Source organism: Pempheris klunzingeri, chromosome 7, assembly GCF_042242105.1.
Source record: "Pempheris klunzingeri isolate RE-2024b chromosome 7, fPemKlu1.hap1, whole genome shotgun sequence".
Lineage (NCBI taxonomy): Eukaryota > Metazoa > Chordata > Actinopteri > Acropomatiformes > Pempheridae > Pempheris > Pempheris klunzingeri.
In genome coordinates, this window is record NC_092018.1 from 2,228,075 (window position 1) to 2,245,581 (window position 17,507).

Here is a 17,507-nt window from a genome sequence, read left to right on the forward strand (position 1 = left end):
TTATGTTTGTCCATCATCATCACTATTAATGTCATTGGTCGTATAATCATGTCAGATACGTTAGTTGAGATGCTGTTTGTGCTGTTATGGTTTAATAGTTGAAGGACTTTGCGGTGGTTGTGTCCAGTGTACCGCCAATCAGCCCAGGAGTCCGCGTCTGCCACGGTTTAAATCAAAGAGAAGACGGGATTGGTCAATATCCTCCATGCTGGATGAAAGAAGGAACGGGATTGGCTGGAGAATATACGTTGCTTACGTAGGAGAAAGGCGGGACCTAGCCGAGCCCCTTCAATGGGCGGACTCAGCGATTAATCCGTAGTAAAATGACGTTAGTGTGACAACAGCCAATCACGCTGAGCTATTCCAGGAAGGGGCGTGTCCACGTGTAGTTCTTTAGAAGCCGGCTCTTCTTTACCGGCATTTCAGTACTAACGCTACACCGAGAGGGAGGGAAGCCCCGGTGTGCTATTTATTTATTTATTCTAGTATTTTTTTTAAATTTTCCGGAGCCAATCATGCTCGGACTGTGCCTTTACGTCCCCGTGTCCAACTCGGACCCGGTTGAAGTGGACTACTTTGAGTCTAACGGACTGCCGTCGGAGCTGAAGTCTCTCTTCAACAAACTGAGCGTCTTCCTGCCGTCCCAAGAGGTCTCAACCTACCAAAAATGGCGAAAGGTGAGCAAATAAAGCAGTCAATGTTGGGTTTTATACATTTGTATGTCAAACCTCAGTCCATTCATGGGTTAGACTCACCTACTTCTCTAAATCTCATTAGTTTTACCGTCACTAAATCCTTTCTTTCCGGGTGGCGGACGGTTTTAGCGTGGGGCGGTAAAAGCCTTACGACTAGGCCGCACAAACCGGCTTCTTGAAAGATCGCACCGAAAACAGCTAAAATTCACGCGAAAAGCTTCAAATATGAATAAAAACTCTAGTGTAGGCTCTTTTCTTCAAAAGGCGATTAGTTTCCGTGGAGTTGCAGTGAAGTTTGAAAGCGGAACCGGCGCGTGCTGCGGTGTCTTTTACTGTAAAGGGAAAATCCACCCTAAACAGGAATGTGGGTTCATGAATTTCGAAAGTATCTGCAGCCGTCTCTTCAGGGTGAAAGGAGACATATCAGATCAGTAGTTTTAAGTTGTAAAACAAATCTGCAGCATTGCACCACTGGACCGATTTGCACTAAAACTTGCATGTTTGCAAAATGCACAAACTATGCAGAGGGAAGAAGTATTTTAGTAGTTATGGCATTTCTCCCCTAGGATCTAACATAACTGACTCAAATTATTCCCCACACATGCCTCCCTGCAACCAGAAAACCAGCAAACTGAACATCTGGCCCGTTCTGTGCAGCAGTATTGCCCTGTGCTGTGACTCCTGACACTGACCCACTGCTGACCTGCCATAAGACTCAGTTCTTGCACTCACTTTTTTTTAAGTTATAACCCCATAAAAATTCATTAACATTACTTATTTTTGCTCGGACAACTTCAGTCAGCATCCCGTGGCTCCAACCGGCCCCATTTGTTGTCACAACAGCTGCAACAGTTTAAGGAAAAGGGCAACACAAGTGTACTAACACTGACCTGTTCTGTACAGGAATAGTATTATGCAAAACATGCCATTTAAAAATTTGCCTTTTAACTGTGCTGTAAATCAGATTTAATCACTGTCCTGCAGAGTATCATGGCTGTGTGACAGCCGGCTCAGGTATCGGGGACTGTCCGCCAGACTGGAGAGCTGCCAGTGTCCTGGTCTTGTTTTAGCTCAGGAGGTTTGAGCTTAGACTGGATTAAAACAGTTGGCAGGTCGGCCTGTCGCTGCGGTCAAAGATAGACCTTGGAGTTACTACCTAATGCCGCCCCCCCGCCCTCCACGGTCTTGGTGAGACGTCATTCAAGAAAGCCAAGAACACTGTAACTTGGCAAGTGGGTCATGGTGCGGTCCTGTGGGGCCTTGAAACACAAGCAGGGACACCTTTTAAATCTCAGTCATATTCAGGAATGTGGGACTGGCATCTAGACAGAGTGTAGTACAGAGCGTGGTGTACCTGTTGAATTGCTTTAATGCATCAGTGCAGGTTGTGTACTGGTGTGCAGACTCTTCTGCAGCCCTGCTGCTAAAGCTGTGCTTCCCTGAGACTGTATAAAAACACTGTAATACACCACTGTACACGAATAAAGCACAGTTCTGAGCCCCCTGACAGCCCTCAGTGTTCAAACTCTGCCCTGTCCTCTTGTCTCATTGCGTGCACATTTTCTTCCTTGCAGAAAACCTTGAAAAGGGAAGAACATAACTCAAACGGACAGCTGGACTTTGAGGAGTTTGTTCACTATCTGCAGGACTACGAGAAAGACCTGAAGCTTGTGGTGAAGAGCCTCGACAGGAAGAATGCAGGTACGTGGCTGCTGCTCCGGATGAGTTTTGGTTTCGGTTTTTGTTCTAGATGTGTTTCGCTTTGGTTTCATTAGTTCACACGCAGGATGAGAAACTGTCTTACACCTCGTCTGTTTCCTCTAAAGGCCGCGTTGATCCTAAGGAGTTCATGCAGTCTCTTCAGGACCTCGGGGTGCGAATTTCCCCGCAGCATGCAGAGAACGCCCTTAAGAGGTGATTTCATTCATCTATCTCACCCACTGCAGTCTCTGATTGTTGGATTAAGGAGCTCAACATCTCACTCTGCTGTTGTTGTTTTCTCTTTTTTATTTTAACAGTATGGATAAGAACGGAATGATAACCATCAGCAGTAAAGACTGGAGCAACTACCCCATGGTGGAGAAGACGGACAACATTCCTGAGATCATCCTCTATTGGAAACACTCCACGGTTAGTTCACCTGTCGCCACTGAAACCACAAGTTGTGCCCAAAAGGGAGCCGATGTAGAGACACCAGGGCTTTTCACAGTGAAGCCTTTTTACACCTTGAATCATTATGTCTGACAAGTCTCAATGAATGTAGCAGGAATGAGAAAATTCCACTCCACAGGTGGTATCAGGAGGTGGTGTTGCGTAAATTTTCCGTCCAGAGGTCCTATTTTCACCCAGTCTTAGTTCAGATAACAGGATCAGGACATCCGATAATGACAGCGCTTGTGCGCAACTGATCAAAGTGCACGGGCAAGTGTCTGGGAAAGAAAAACGGGTCAATTGAAACGCAAATTCCCTAAAAGGCTTCATCGGCACAAGTTGTGCGTCAGCAATTAAGCTCTATTAGGCTATGAAAGGCATTGGTCTCATTCCGGGGGGGATTATGTTGGAAGGATTTGTCGATGCGTCTAGCTGTTACATAAAAGGGAGCAACAGTCAGAGCAGGTGGAGGCTGAAGCAGCAGCAGCAGCAGCAGCAGCTCCTGCAGGAGGACCGCGTGATCTTGGTGGTTGTGCGAGTTATTTCAAGGCCGAGCCGTCTAATGAGTGTAGCAGCCTCGACCTCACACACAGACGAGACCTGGACATACCGAACCAGGACCACGAATAGAGCAGGAATTATCCTCTGGGGGGGGGGGGGGACTGTGCTGCCAAATTACTGATGAAAGATGAGCTGCTGGATCATTTGAGTCTGCCAAATAAACAAACTGTTGGCAGGACCAGCCTGTCCCCAAGTGACACAGAATCTAGTTATTAATGACAAGGAGATCATTGATACCCTCTAATTAGGACAGGGCAGTAAACGGGCTGTAATCAGCTCCAATAAAACTAGAGAGTGATGATGAGTCAAAAGTAAACCTGAGACTCAAAGGTCTGAACTTGTTCTTGTACCCTTCTCAGTCACAGTCACATGTCTCCTTGTGGTCTTTAGCCTTATTAAATGGAGCCTTATTAAAATTATGACTAGGATTTCAAAGCAGTGCAGTCGGTGTTTGATTATCCACCGAAATCTATTAACTTTTGACCCACGTCTCAATAACAGACCCACAGTTTGACCTTTTACGGTGGTGGAGGGGGTCCTGGTGTTGCATATTTGGGTGTCACACTAGACCGCGGTCATGTGCTGCTAGCAAGAAAAATGTCCAACATCAGCACCCACATACGACCTCTTCAACATCTCCTCTGCACCCTTTTGTTAAAACGACCGTCTCTCTTCCTGGCAGATATTCGATGTGGGTGAGAACCTGATGGTGCCCGATGAGTTCACCACAGAGGAGAAGCAGACGGGGATGTGGTGGAGGCACCTGGTCGCAGGTGGAGGAGCTGGAGCCGTTTCTAGGACCTGCACCGCCCCCCTGGACAGACTCAAAGTCATGATGCAGGTAAGGCACTCAGAACAAGTTGTTACTTAATCTGACAGTATGGTTTCCAGGCCGTGGGGAGTTTGGGGCCCGTGGGAACTCTTATCTTCTATGACCCAGTTGCCAGCTGCCTGCTCTCCTTGAGGCATAACTGAGCTTATTTCATAATGTGCCTGTGGCACAATCGGTTGGGTAACTCGATCTGTTCCTGACTGAGTGCTATAAACAATTTAATGTTTAACGCACGGTGAGTGAACGCGGCGGGGGGGGCAGAGTCCAGGGGCTGATTTGTGTGTCAGAGCCGGACCACGCCGCCGACCAATGACGGCTTGCATACGGCAGTCGCGCCCTCGAATGTGTAATCTTCTCCGTCATCGGTGGGATGAAGGTCTAACTGCACTGATTCAGGATCTGTGCCAGTGGCCCCCATTTGCGTAGGTTGTCGTGTGGAAAGTTGACTTTGAAACAATCGATGAGGATTCACCTTCCCCGCAATTACTGACGCAGACGTAGTGACCTTTTTTTGTTTTTTGGGTCAAACGTGGCCCCGTTCAGGATTCATCCCAAACCTCCAGCTAAATCATGTCACCAGCCGCTAAACGTCAGACTTCCTGCCACTGCAGATGAACATTTAGGGCCTTTCTTGCTCAGATATTTCCATGGCATTGATTACATCTGATCGACTTCTTCCTCCTCAGGTGTACGGAACGCGAACCAACAACATGTGCATCATGAGCGGGCTGATGCAGATGATTAAAGAGGGCGGCATGAGGTCGCTGTGGCGAGGAAATGGGGTCAACGTGATCAAAATCGCCCCGGAGTCGGCCCTCAAGTTCATGGCTTATGAGCAGGTATGTCAAGTGCCTCTGGCTCACTATTTTAAGAAGCTTGGTGTTCGTGATGTCCGTTCACTGATGTATTTCTTTCTTAATTGTGTTTTTCTTCAGATTAAACGTTTAATCGGCAGCGACAGAGAGAGTCTGATGATCTTTGAGAGATTTGTTGCTGGGTCTCTGGCTGGAGTGATCGCCCAGAGCACGATCTACCCCATGGAGGTGAGCATCGGCTTAATCACAGCAAAACGGCATCAGAAGATCTTACTAAAGAGTTCTAAAGTGACATTTCTCTTTACCAAATCTGTCCCCAGGTGCTGAAAACTCGTCTGGCTCTGAGGAAGACCGGGCAGTACTCTGGTATCTCAGACTGCGCCAAGCAGATATTCAGGAAAGAAGGACTGGGGGCGTTTTATAAAGGCTACGTCCCCAACATGTTGGGCATCATCCCCTACGCTGGCATCGACCTGGCCGTGTACGAGGTGAGCACTCGCCGCGCCGCACTGAGCTTATTACTCGTCACTCTTCAGCCTGGATAGTGTCGACCTGTGTTTCATCACCCTGCTAACTCGGCGCATGCCTTTCTCACTGTGACTCAGCGGCTGATCAGAGGCCACGTTTCACCATTTACACTTTTATTTGCCCTTTGACTTTGTACAATGATAAGACTTGTGTTCTTAAAGGGCGAGGTAGGGGGGAATAGGTGTTCAGGGCTCGTATGGGGGCTGGAAATCCTTAAATGCTTGAATTTGGTGTTTTGAAAAGTGTTGAAGCTCAACTTGAGTTAATATAACGACTCTCTATGTGACTGAATAGTTCACCTGTTTGAGTCAGAGGGCCTAACTGACCTCACTGTGTTTGATTTAACACAGCTGACTGACTGAAATGTTCTCAAACTAACCCACCTCGGTACGTTTCCCTCCTCAGACGCTGAAGAACAGATACCTGCAGCAGTACAGCACCAACGGCGCCGACCCCGGCGTGGTCGTCCTTCTGGCCTGCGGCACCGTGTCCAGCACCTGCGGTCAGCTCGCCAGTTATCCTCTGGCTCTGGTCCGCACCCGCATGCAGGCGCAAGGTGAGGCCTCTGCTCCTCAGCGAACCACACCTAATAATTATTATTATTACTAGTCAGGGAGGGACGCTCCCATCAGAGGTGGTGTCATGATTCATTAGTCAGTCATCAGAGCTCTTAAAATATTCACTTTACTATGATCTGAGCCAAAGAAAAGCATTTAATTCTCATTTTAAAACCTGAGCCCATAAAGTTTGGCGTTCTTCCTCTTTGATTTTAAAGTATTTGCCGTCTCAGTGACATCTCTCACACCGTCTAAGTGCAGCCTGTCGTGGTTTGTGTCTTCACAGCAGCGATGGAGAGCAGCCAGCAGGTGACCATGTCCGGCCTCTTCAGGCAGATCCTGCAGACGGAGGGTCCGACGGGGCTCTACAGAGGCCTCGCCCCCAACTTCCTCAAAGTCATCCCCGCCGTCAGCATCAGCTACGTGGTGTACGAACACCTGAAGACGCAGCTGGGAGTGACGTCGCGCTGAAACTCCTCGTTATCACATGGAGTCAAAGCTTGAATGTGACAAGTGACCCTCCCCGCCCTCCCAAACCAAATGCCACCCCCACCTCCCCCCTCTCTCCCAGGACTGGCGGTAGGGAACCCCAGGGAGCTTTTTCGGTTTGTGGAGTCGCCTCATTCTGTGAATGTCAGCTGACGAAAGACGAGAAAGGGCGCCGGAAAGGCCACGGTGGAGAATATACGGACTCTGTGAGGTCTCAGGACGTCAGGGATTGTGACTGCTGCTATTTATGTTTTAAAGAATTTGAGAGCTGGAACGAGACGCATGAGGGATTTGTAATTTGAGGACCAAAGGTTTTTGCTCTTTCTGCCGTTTTGTGTGTTGGTGCCTGAGCAAACGTCTTTTTTCTTTTTGTTTTATGTTGTTGTGTCAGTCACTTATCATGTGTCACCAGCACTCGTATTACAAAACTCTACTGAAGGGAAAACTCCCATTCAGAGCACACAGGAGAAATAGCATTACTGGGCTCATTAAGAAGTTTTAGTCTTTAACTGTTGCCTGTAGGAAGGATTGTGTTCCTAAATGAGAGGATTTTGCACATGTGAGTTTGCTCTCTCTACCCCCCCGTCCTGCATGAATGAGTGGATGACAGGAGTTTCTGTAAGACTGACCGACTGGAGTATTTATTTCCATCCATCCTGTATTTATTTTTATTGTCTAGAAGAGAAAGGAGGTCTGATGCTGCATGTTTCCTGTCTGAAGAGCCAAATGTGCGATTTAATGACTTTCTGAAAACGTCGTGATTGTTTGTATTCAGGGCGGGAAACCAACGCCTTAACACGTGGCTGTCGAACACTAAGTTGTCTGAGATGCAGAAAAGGAGGCCGGAGTTTGTGTGGAGAGAATATCTGAGCGTGTGTGAAGATGTTTTTGCCCCTTTTTTCTTTTTAAAGGTATAAATGTCTTAATATTGACCTCAGGTTTAAGGGCAGATTATTGTTTTCTCTTTAAGAGCACAGGGTGGAGCTTTTTTTTTTTTTTTTTTGTCTTCATGTCACATTTATATGAGGGTGGGGGGGCAAGGGCTTTGAAAAAGATGAGCGATCTAATGCACTTTAATCGATGCTGGAAGGGCCTCCGAATGAATGTTATATCAATCCAGGTATTAAGATTTAATTCTTTTGTAAAGAATGAGTTTTAGTATTGTTTTAATGGACCATTTTGATGCAAATAAATGCAAATTCTTGTAATACTGAGTCTCCGTTGTTTCTTTTTTTGATCATAAGCATTATTATAAAGGATTTAAGTACCTTAAATAAAACTACAGTGAGTATCTGTTCTACTCAGAGATTATTAAATGCCTTAAAATAACATTTAGTAATAAAAGTCTTTAAAATGTCCTGAATTCTGTGTGAGAAGACCTCAAATTATTTACTGAGTGTCTGAAATTAAAGAGCAAAATGCTGAATTTTTAATCAAGAATTCTGGTCACTTTGCCTTAAATTCTAATCTTAAAAGATTACACTTATATTTTCACATTAGATGTTTGTTTTTATTGTGAAATTAATTATAAAAAGTCTTATTTTAACTTCCTGATACATGTTTTTAGATTATTACACCATATCTTATCATATTTTGAATTTAAGAGCAGCTTAAAGATGAATTTATTTCCTATCTGAGGTATCCTGAGTGACTTTTTGTGTCAACATCCAAAACATAATCGCTGACAGCTGACCGATAAATCTGCCGATGTCAGTTATCGATATCTGTCTCTCTGTGTATTGATCGATGAGCAGTCAGAGAACTTACTAACAACTAACTCTCACAGGAGCTCGACAAGACGGTGTCAGCGTGAACAAAGTTATTTATGTTATTACTACTTCATACTTCCAATCCACTGCATTCAGAGATTTGTTTAATTACAAAATACGTATTACTAAAATGTAATTAGTAACAATACACTTGTATTGAACTTGTATTTGTGTATTTGAAATGCCTAAAATATTTTATTCAGTATGTAATTTTATTCTCATATTTGTCCCCAAGTTTAAAGATTTACCTCAGATTTAACTTCCCTTAACAGCTGAATGCACTTTGCATGACTGCAAACCTCTTCTATTGAGGCTATTTTTGTCTTTTCAGTTTACAAATACTTGTATTTTATTCAAATATATTTTCTCATACATGCATTTTGTATTTTATTTTGATACATTTGATGATGATTTGATTTGTAAGTCGTAACAAGATACTTGATGTGACTTGATTTGTGCTCATCTCTGACCACATTTCAGGGGGAAATATTGTACTACATTTATAGATTTAGATTTTTACAGACAAAACACATCTTCAATTTCTAAAATGTTAAAATATTTTGCAGAAATGAAAAGCATCAGTAATAATATTCCAATGATATGATTCATATTAGAGTATTTTCACATTGTTGCACAGGTGCTTTTCACTTTTCATCACATTCCTACATTATATGTACGTACAGATTGAATGGAAACAGCAGAACATTTTGGATTAAACATAAAACAGCGAACAGATTTGATATAAAACACTATTTTACATGAGATTAGCGTCATTATGGCTCGTTGGACTTTTTCGCGCAAGGGTTCAGTTCATGTATTTTGTCCTTCGTGACTTCCCGTATGAAAACAAGGAAGTAGCGACACCAGAATGAGCACAGTAGAAAATGCACATATAGAGTTTCTACTGTAAATAGCTACACCGATACTTTTTAAATTACACGTTTACATCACAGGGCAGTTAAAATGCGTCGTGTTTTAAATGTATTTGTTTAATTTTCTTAGCATTACCCGCCATAACTATGTTGTTAAAAAAGCGCTAACCAAGCTAAGCTAAGCTAGCTTGTTAGCATCGGTGCTAATGAAAGGTATCGAAATGGTGCAGAACATGTTTCGGACCGGGTTTCTGGTCCGGGCCACACACACCCTGCTCACCTGGGTCATAACCCTCATTCTGTTCTTGCACAACACCGGTAAGTCCATTCAAAGCGGGACAACGTGTCCACGGTGGTAAACAGTAGAGTAGTCAGAGGTTAGCTTACCTGTGCATCACCTGTCACAGAGCTGTGTTGTAGCTCTGCACTCTAATACCCTTCAGCTGCACAGTAACTGGATTTAGAGGAACTGGTTCATTTCCAAGTAGGTTTTTCCACATACAAGGACTTTGCATTGTAGTTTGTTTTGGTGCACAACAATGAACAAAGTGAGAGAAAATAAGCTTTTACAATGAAAAAAGTATGTAGATTATTTAAAGAAGAAGAAGAAAGAGCCGAGAGTCTCTGCAGGATGTTTACAGGATGCACATCTGTTTGTTTCATGTTGTCTGAAGTGGGTTTAAGGCTGTAAGCATGTTTTTATGCTGCCTGCTTGACATGGTCTCATTTTAAAAATATGTTTTAGTCTTTTTTCACCTGCTTGAAAATTAATATTAAAAGTAAGATCCATCTTCTTCCTGCAGCACATAGTATTAGTTCATTATACTAATCTCACCTGTGACTAATGGAAAAGTGGAAATCTATCTTTTAAATCACTTCTAAATGTCTGCAGTGTCCCGTTGACTGCTGTCTTTGACCTTCACCTTGTCACACTGACTTTGCCACCAGTCTCTCCCTCAGTGGCTCGATAAGATAAATACATGTCTGTCCTCTTCTTTCTATTCTATTTTTAGGTTTGGTTATTTTCTTTGGATTAATACGAGTGTCTGTGTGTGCCGATTTGGTTTAGTGCCCGTGTTTGTTGTATGAGAGCTGGATGTTTGCGGTTGGGTTAAAATGTAACGTGTGCAGGTTGTTCTGCATTGACACTCAATAAATAAACCTTAAAAAGGAAAAGTAGTAATAATACATTCGATTGTTGCTTATTCACAAAGTGCTTTACATGGTTGAACCAGGATTAAAACAATTCAGGACTGCGATGAGGCATCAGACAGTTAAAATAATACAAAAATAAAACAGAATAAAGTGCAGAACAATAATAGAAGTTGAAAATAAGGATAAAAAACAGATATGTTGTAAATAAAACAGTGTGCTAGCATTAAAAAGACGCTTTGGAAGGAAGTGATTTAAAAAAACATCACTGTTTCTTCAAATCCCTGAGTTCAATAAAGGAACAGAAAGAAAGAAAACATGAGTGATCTAATTACACAGAGGCAGAGCTTATATTTAATGATATATTAAATATTAAAAGGTACTCTGATGATTCATATTGAACTATGATAAAGGTGGAGGACTAAATATCCTAACATTCAGCTTCTCTGTGGAGCCACAGGAAGTAAATGTTATTATCTGAGGCAGATGTTTAAATGTTGTTTAAACGTGTGTGTGCAGATTTGAGGAGGTGTGAGGAACGAGGAGAGCTGACGCTGCCCATTCTGTTCTTCCTCCTGGTGGTGCTGTCCGTGCTGCTGTACTTCGCCGTTTCTTTAATGGACCCTGGCTTCGTTCTCAGCGACGCTGTCAAGGTGACGTTAACTTTTGGTGAAACGTTTGTGTGGAACAACGATGCAAATGTGTCTTAAAGTCAGTGGAAGCTGATTTCATTTTTATTTTCTTCCATTTAATCTTAACTTAATCCGGCAGTCTTGTTGAGATTAAGATCTCTGTCACAAGAGAGACCTGAGACCGAGCGACGTTCACAAAAACACACAGAACAAATCTACACAATACAGAATTTAACAAGAAATAAAGAGTTTTTACCTTCACAGATACAAGAATCAATAAAGACGTCAGGTAATAAGGTTTTTAGTCTCTAATGTTGATGACTGACTCCAGTTTGAGGGCAGATTGTAGCTCATTTTATTAAAAAGGTGCATTAATACCTGAACCCAGTTCTGCCAGCGTTAGTGCAAGTGTGAGGGATCCCTACAGTCAGGTAGACACTGGATTTAAATGAGAGAAGAGATGTGAGGTCGTCTGTCCGTCCAACCTCCTGATACAGAGAACAATGACGAGCCCTGAATGAGTCATTTGTGATAAAGTGTGAAAACACAGAGTCCAGAACAGACCTGAAGGTTGACTGCACAATAGTTTTTTACGTTTGGATGGAGACAGACGACCTTTAATCCTACAAAGGAAAGTCAGATGTTGAATATGAGTTTTGAATGTCTTAAGTATTTGTATGAGATGTGTGTTAACCAGGAGGAATTAGGGCTGAACAACATGCATCAAAGTAAAAACATGTGAATGTGAATATGTGGTACTGTGTGTGTAAACAGGCTAAAACGCAATAACATGTGCGTCTAGTCGTCAGAGTCAAGGCCACAGTGGATGTGCGTATGTGACGTGTGTGTGTGTGTGTGTGTGTGGACACGTGTGACCCACATCAGTGTGTGTGTGTTGCGCAGGGCGTCCAGGGTTCAAATGAGGAGATGGAGTCGATGCTTCCTCAGTGTTCGACCCCCCGGCTGCGGCGCTGTGGATACTGCCTGCTGCAGGTAACCAGCCGCCAGCGTTCTCCTCATCCTCACCTGACTCATAACCTGCCTGCTTCCTCATCCTCCTCACGTGTACAGTCACGCCTGTGTGTCAGTGTGTAGTTGGTTTCAACACTTTGGCCAGTATGACTGTGAAACAAGTATTACATTTTATTTAATGTTTAATTTAATGTTAAAAAGGTTTTAAATTCAGTTTGAGAATCCTGCAGACCCTGGTGTCTACACAGGAGGTCACGCATGTTTTGGCAGCAGCACTGAGCCTGAACGCATCCAAGTGGAAACTTTGATAGAATGAAAAAAAAGACGAGGAGAATGGATTAACTTCTCTCCCTCTTTCAAGCAGCAGCCAATGAGAGCGAAGCACTGCCAGACGTGTAAACACTGCGTCCGACGCTTCGACCACCACTGTCCCTGGATCGAGAACTGCGTGGGAGAGAGGAACCACCGCTGGTTCATCATCTACCTGCTGGTGCAGCTGCTCGCTCTGCTGTGGGCTCTTCACATCGCTCTGTACGTCCACCGAGCGCCGCCCCGCCTGCCGTCTTTAAGATAAACGTCCTTATCTGGACAAACACTCGTGACGGTGTACTTTCCTCTGCAGGTTTATTTCCACATCAGGGTGAATTTGGAAACACTTGACATTAGAGAACATCAGTTAAATTAGCAGACTTATCTCTGCTCACATTTGGTAAACACAGACTTTAATGTGTTGCTCAAGTACAACCTCAAAGTTCAAAGGCCTCGTTTTAGAAATCAGTCCTGCAGGCTTTGAGCTGAAGGATCGTACGCTTAGTGACACACGTCAGCCTGCCTGTAGGGTCAGGAACCAAACTCCAGGTCAAATAAAGACAACTTAAAGTTAATTTATAAATGAAAGGCAGCACAAGTTGGCACAGTGCTGCTGCACTAATAATAATAATAATAACTTGTGTATTTTTATACCTGGGCCCTATTTTTACATATTTTAGTGTCTAAATGACGGGTAGGTACATAAAGTGTTATCCTTTGGGACAACTGCACCTGATCACAGTAGGTCCACTAGAAGTTGTTATTGTCTGTTACAGAAATATTGTGTTGGATCTAAATGAACCCTTTAAAATATCAAAGTTACACAATAACACAAACTGACCGTCTGTTCTCTAAAATCCCTGTTTTAGTGAATGTAGTCTGGTGTGTGTGCTGTTTGTGGTTAAACCAAAAGGATCTTCCAGATCTCTCTCTGTAGGGATCCTTTCCATGATGCTGTCACACACTTAGAATAACACTCTGAGCCTGTCAGTGGATCAAACAAGCTCTTTTAGTGGACCTACTGTGATCAGGTGCAGTTGTCCCAAAGGATCACGTTGCAGCCATTGCAGCCCGTTTGGTGGCTGCTGGCTGAGGTGATCTACTGGACCAGTTCCAACACTTTTACTACCTACCAGTCACTCAGAAGTTAACCTCATCTGTCTCGTGTTTAAGTTCTTTAGGTCCTGGAGAAGATTTGAGGGCTGAAAAGGTATAAGAACATTTCACGTATCTTTCAGGTCCGGCATCTCACCCAGCGCCACGTGGGAGCTGTGGCTCAGAGTGAACGGGTTCCTGCTGGCGGCGCTGGGCATCGTCGGCGTCTTCTCTGTGGTGGTGGTGCTGCTGCTGGGCTGCCATCTCTACCTGGCCTCCGTCAACAGCACCACCTGGGAGTTTGTGTCGCGTCACAGGATCTCGTACCTGAAGAACTGCGGCGGCGAGGAGAACCCTTTTGACCGAGGGGTCTTCTGCAACCTGTGGGATTTCTTCTGCATCTGCAGGACGGTGATGTGGGAGCACATGTACCACAGAAACACCGCGGATCCTGTCTGACCTCCAGCCAGACGTCAGCGGACAGTAAGATGCAGATTCTATGGGATGGATTGCTGTTAAAACTTTCAGTGCGTCTATTTGAACCCAGATGGCTGCTGTTTGGCTGTTTGGCTGTTTCCACTCCGTCCAGTCGTTATAACAACATTCACCAGGAGAACAGGGCTCAAATCCTACATGAGACCAACAGCTAATTACTTTAATTTATTTGTAGACTAAGTTAACTTATATATTTCAGTTTTCTTTTATCAGTATCAGTTTGGTTAGGTTTAGGAAAAGTTCTAATGTAAAAGGCAGGGTTCATTAAACACAAACACCTGGGTCTTAATACTGTTCTTGAGCATCTGCCTTACATTTTCTACAGACGTGCGTGTTCCTCAGGGGATGAATCCTTAAGACTTTGGTGTTGACTTGGTTTAGAAGGAAAACATCTTGATTTATAGATATTCAGATGTTTTTTTAAGATGGTTTGATGCAAAAGAGGAAAAAGTTTGAACAGTTAGCAGGAGGATACTGATTTGCCATCTAATGCCTGAATATTTAATGAAACACATTTTTAATCACTTTGTCTTGAATGTGACTGGATTCAGGACATTTTAGGGATGAAGACCAAACACTTGGTAGTTAAGTCCACAATCAAAACATCTGTATTTTCCGGCGAAGGAAGAGAATCACTCCGTCTTCCTCCTCAGGTTTGGTCACCACGTCGTAACAACACTATGTTTTGTGCCTTTGGTTTTTAAAGTAACTGCTTGTAAATTATTTTCACTGTTAAAAATGTATTTAATGAGATGATAACGTTTTTTACTGTATTTCTGTTTGTATTTATTGACAACAAGAGTACATTAAAACACTGATGATATGCATGTTGTTATAGAGTACATCTGTACACGCTGACATTCCCAGTCAGGATGCTGCACACACACACACACACACACACACACACACACACACACACACACATAAATACAGTACTGACACATAAGTAACATGTAATATTCAGCAGCAAGAACTTAAAGTGCTACAGCAGATAAATCAATGGTCGTCCTGTTATGTTTTACTAATTTAGCTGACGATCTGATCAGAAGCAGGTAGAGGGATCAGTATCTCGTGCTTTCAGCTTCAGGACGGTGGTTTAAAGAGCAACTTAACACCTGCGCTTCAGCGTCAACACTTCACAGGTAGAAATCAAACCGGAGCGCCCACCCACCTCCTCACAGCTCTGGGGGATAATCACTGCATCGACTCATGGAAGTAATGAAATGACAGGAAGAACTAAGACATCTGAGAGAGCAGACGTGACGACAGAACCACAAAAGTAAAAGATGATTTTAGTCTGGAATATAAATCAATTTAGCATTTAATCAAGTGATGTGGTTTCTCTGAACACAATAATTCCAGAGTGGTTCCAGCTCCTTAGACGTGAAGATCTGCTGATTTTCTCTCTTTTGTATCTTATCTTTTGTAAATTAAAGATATTTTTGGTACAAAGATACGTTTCATAAACCCAAACAAATAATCAATCAAGAAAATACTCAGCAGATTAAAAGTGATTATTAGCTGCAGCTTCACGTGTCTGTGTTACAGGAAGATGAACCCACAAAGAATGTGGCGATATTTCCCTTTTACTAAAACCAAGATCATCTCGTTAGACCTCCATCCACTTTGAAAACAGATATTCAGAGTCTACAGATTTAAAAAAAAACTAAAAACATATGATGGTTTCTTTCTCGTGACGTCTTCAAGGTGAATGTTTCAGCGTTTCCTTCAGTTTTTCAGCAGATCTCTGCTGTCGACATCACCGACTGATGCTGCGTTGCCATGGATCCAGGCAGACAGCGAGAGCAGGACGGTAAATATTAGGTAACAGTAGACCGTCTAAAATATTAGATATTTTAACTTTCTGCAGAATTTACCACCAGATGTTTTGTAGCAATAATGCAGAATATACTGTATGATGTTATATTATATTATAATAATGCAACACAAACCAATAACTAAATTGAATTCACTCCATTCATTGTAAACAATTTGTTTTTCTTGAGCTGTCCAGAGGGTTTTGTCCATCTGCCGTCTGCCTGAAGTCATGAGAATGGATTTGGTCTAGATGACAGGTTTGATTAATAAATGTCTTGAAAAAAGACACTAAAGTAAATTAATATGATGAAAATAACTGTATAGATGATTGATTAACTCTTAAAGGTGGATTTAGTGTTAAGTTACTCTTTACAGTGTCCTGTAGTCCCCCAGCTCTCCCCTGGTGTCTTTAAGACTCAACTGTGAGTCTGAAAATGTCACAAATGAGCTGGAAGGAAATTTGGGGATTTTCAACAAAAATCAGAGCACGAATCTTCATCCGTCATCCCCGCAACTCCTCTTCTTCCTCTTCTTTTATTGCACTGACATCATCAGACCTCAGCATCACAGAATATGGTTTGGCTAAATTCAAAATACACATATTTTCTTACTATTATGGCTATATTAAGATTCTCTATGGCTTCTTTTATAACCGCTAGCAATTACAGGATTTCTAGTGCACAAGTTCACCACGGTGCCATGCACTTCTACCGTCGTAACAGAAAACAGCTGGTCGGGAGGTTATTGATGTGTGAATGCACGTCTTTGCTACGAGGGAACGACGCGTCCGTGTCGGATTAAACTTCTGTTAAAAAAAGGCTTGTAACCAGAAATCGGGTTAGCGTTATTTCGTTAGTTTGGTCAAGGCAGTGGGCGAAGCCTGTGTCACAGTGATGCATAGAAACGGCAACACATACGTAACTCTGAGGGATAAATATCAGAAATAAATATGACAAGCAAAGGCCACAAAGCAAGCTGAATCTGTCTACAGCACACAGGATGCTTGAAGAGGCTGGTGTGTGTCACTACTGATTCACTCAGGTCGTGGAATCTCTGGAAAGTCACGGAAAAGTCCAGATACAATTTCTGTGCATCTTATTTAAAAGAATAAAATAAATTTGTTTATTAATCAGAATATTTTGGAACATTTGTAACTTTCTTCTTCAGGTTATGTGCCGGTTCAGCTCCTTTATCTGAAACGATTATTTTACTGGTCATGTTGCATTTATAGGTCATGACAATTCAACTTTTTAGTCATGGAAGATCTGGGAAAAGTCAGGGAATTATACATTTGACTTGACCCTGTTATCTGCAAACAAATGTTTGGTTTTTCAATGAGACCGTCAGAGGTGTTGATTTTATCCTTTAGCTGTGACACTGAGTGTCCGTCAGTGTTGTTGCAGCAGCTCTTCCTCTTCCTCTTTGCTCCCTGGTAGTTTTCCTCTGTGATATAATGTTGTCACGATGAGTGAGACGTTTCCTCTTCACCACGTTTCATAATTATACCCTGTTTGTAACCGAGTCAGCGTTACGCGTTAACCCTCAGAGACGTGTGACAATCAGTGTTTTATTCATTCTTGAGGCGACGTAAGGCATCTTACAGACATACAGAGTCCAGGCAGTCGCTGCTCAACGTTCTGGGCTATTAGATGCTTCCAATTAGTTTTCTATTCTATTTATTTTAATTATTTTGAGATCACAAGTTGATTGTGGAGTGTTTTCCTTTTTGGGATGCATCCTTATTGTTATTTGAAAACATTCTTGC

General features: G+C 42.9%; 2 protein-coding genes across 2 annotated transcripts; both read left to right on the top strand.

Annotated features, from left to right (window-relative positions):
- The first annotated feature begins 437 nt into the window (after positions 1 to 437).
- On the top strand, positions 438 to 7,836 carry slc25a25a (solute carrier family 25 member 25a). The gene is made up of 10 exons (XM_070833740.1): positions 438 to 677; positions 2,270 to 2,396; positions 2,522 to 2,609; positions 2,714 to 2,825; positions 4,090 to 4,248; positions 4,926 to 5,078; positions 5,175 to 5,282; positions 5,375 to 5,542; positions 5,988 to 6,138; positions 6,426 to 7,836. Exons 1-10 carry the CDS (start codon positions 516 to 518, stop codon positions 6,608 to 6,610), a joined length of 1,413 nt encoding a protein of 470 aa, XP_070689841.1. The 5' UTR covers positions 438 to 515; the 3' UTR covers positions 6,611 to 7,836.
- A 1,423-nt stretch (positions 7,837 to 9,259) lies between these two features.
- On the top strand, positions 9,260 to 14,735 carry zdhhc12a (zinc finger DHHC-type palmitoyltransferase 12a). The gene is made up of 5 exons (XM_070834581.1): positions 9,260 to 9,587; positions 10,941 to 11,074; positions 11,957 to 12,046; positions 12,390 to 12,556; positions 13,573 to 14,735. Exons 1-5 carry the CDS (start codon positions 9,476 to 9,478, stop codon positions 13,886 to 13,888), a joined length of 819 nt encoding a protein of 272 aa, XP_070690682.1. The 5' UTR covers positions 9,260 to 9,475; the 3' UTR covers positions 13,889 to 14,735.
- Positions 14,736 to 17,507: the final 2,772 nt, after the last annotated feature.

Excerpts from the sequence above, each read along its gene's own strand:
- zdhhc12a (XM_070834581.1), top strand. The coding sequence starts at position 9,476 with ATGAAAGGTATCGAAATGGTGCAGAACATGTTTCGGACCGGGTTTCTG. Across the intron at positions 11,075-11,956 it reads TTCTCAGCGACGCTGTCAAG|GGCGTCCAGGGTTCAAATGA; the intron begins GTGACGTTAACT and ends TGTGTTGCGCAG. Across the intron at positions 12,557-13,572 it reads TGGGCTCTTCACATCGCTCT|GTCCGGCATCTCACCCAGCG; the intron begins GTACGTCCACCG and ends CGTATCTTTCAG.
- slc25a25a (XM_070833740.1), top strand. The coding sequence starts at position 516 with ATGCTCGGACTGTGCCTTTACGTCCCCGTGTCCAACTCGGACCCGGTT. Across the intron at positions 678-2,269 it reads CCTACCAAAAATGGCGAAAG|AAAACCTTGAAAAGGGAAGA; the intron begins GTGAGCAAATAA and ends TCTTCCTTGCAG. Across the intron at positions 4,249-4,925 it reads GACTCAAAGTCATGATGCAG|GTGTACGGAACGCGAACCAA; the intron begins GTAAGGCACTCA and ends CTTCCTCCTCAG.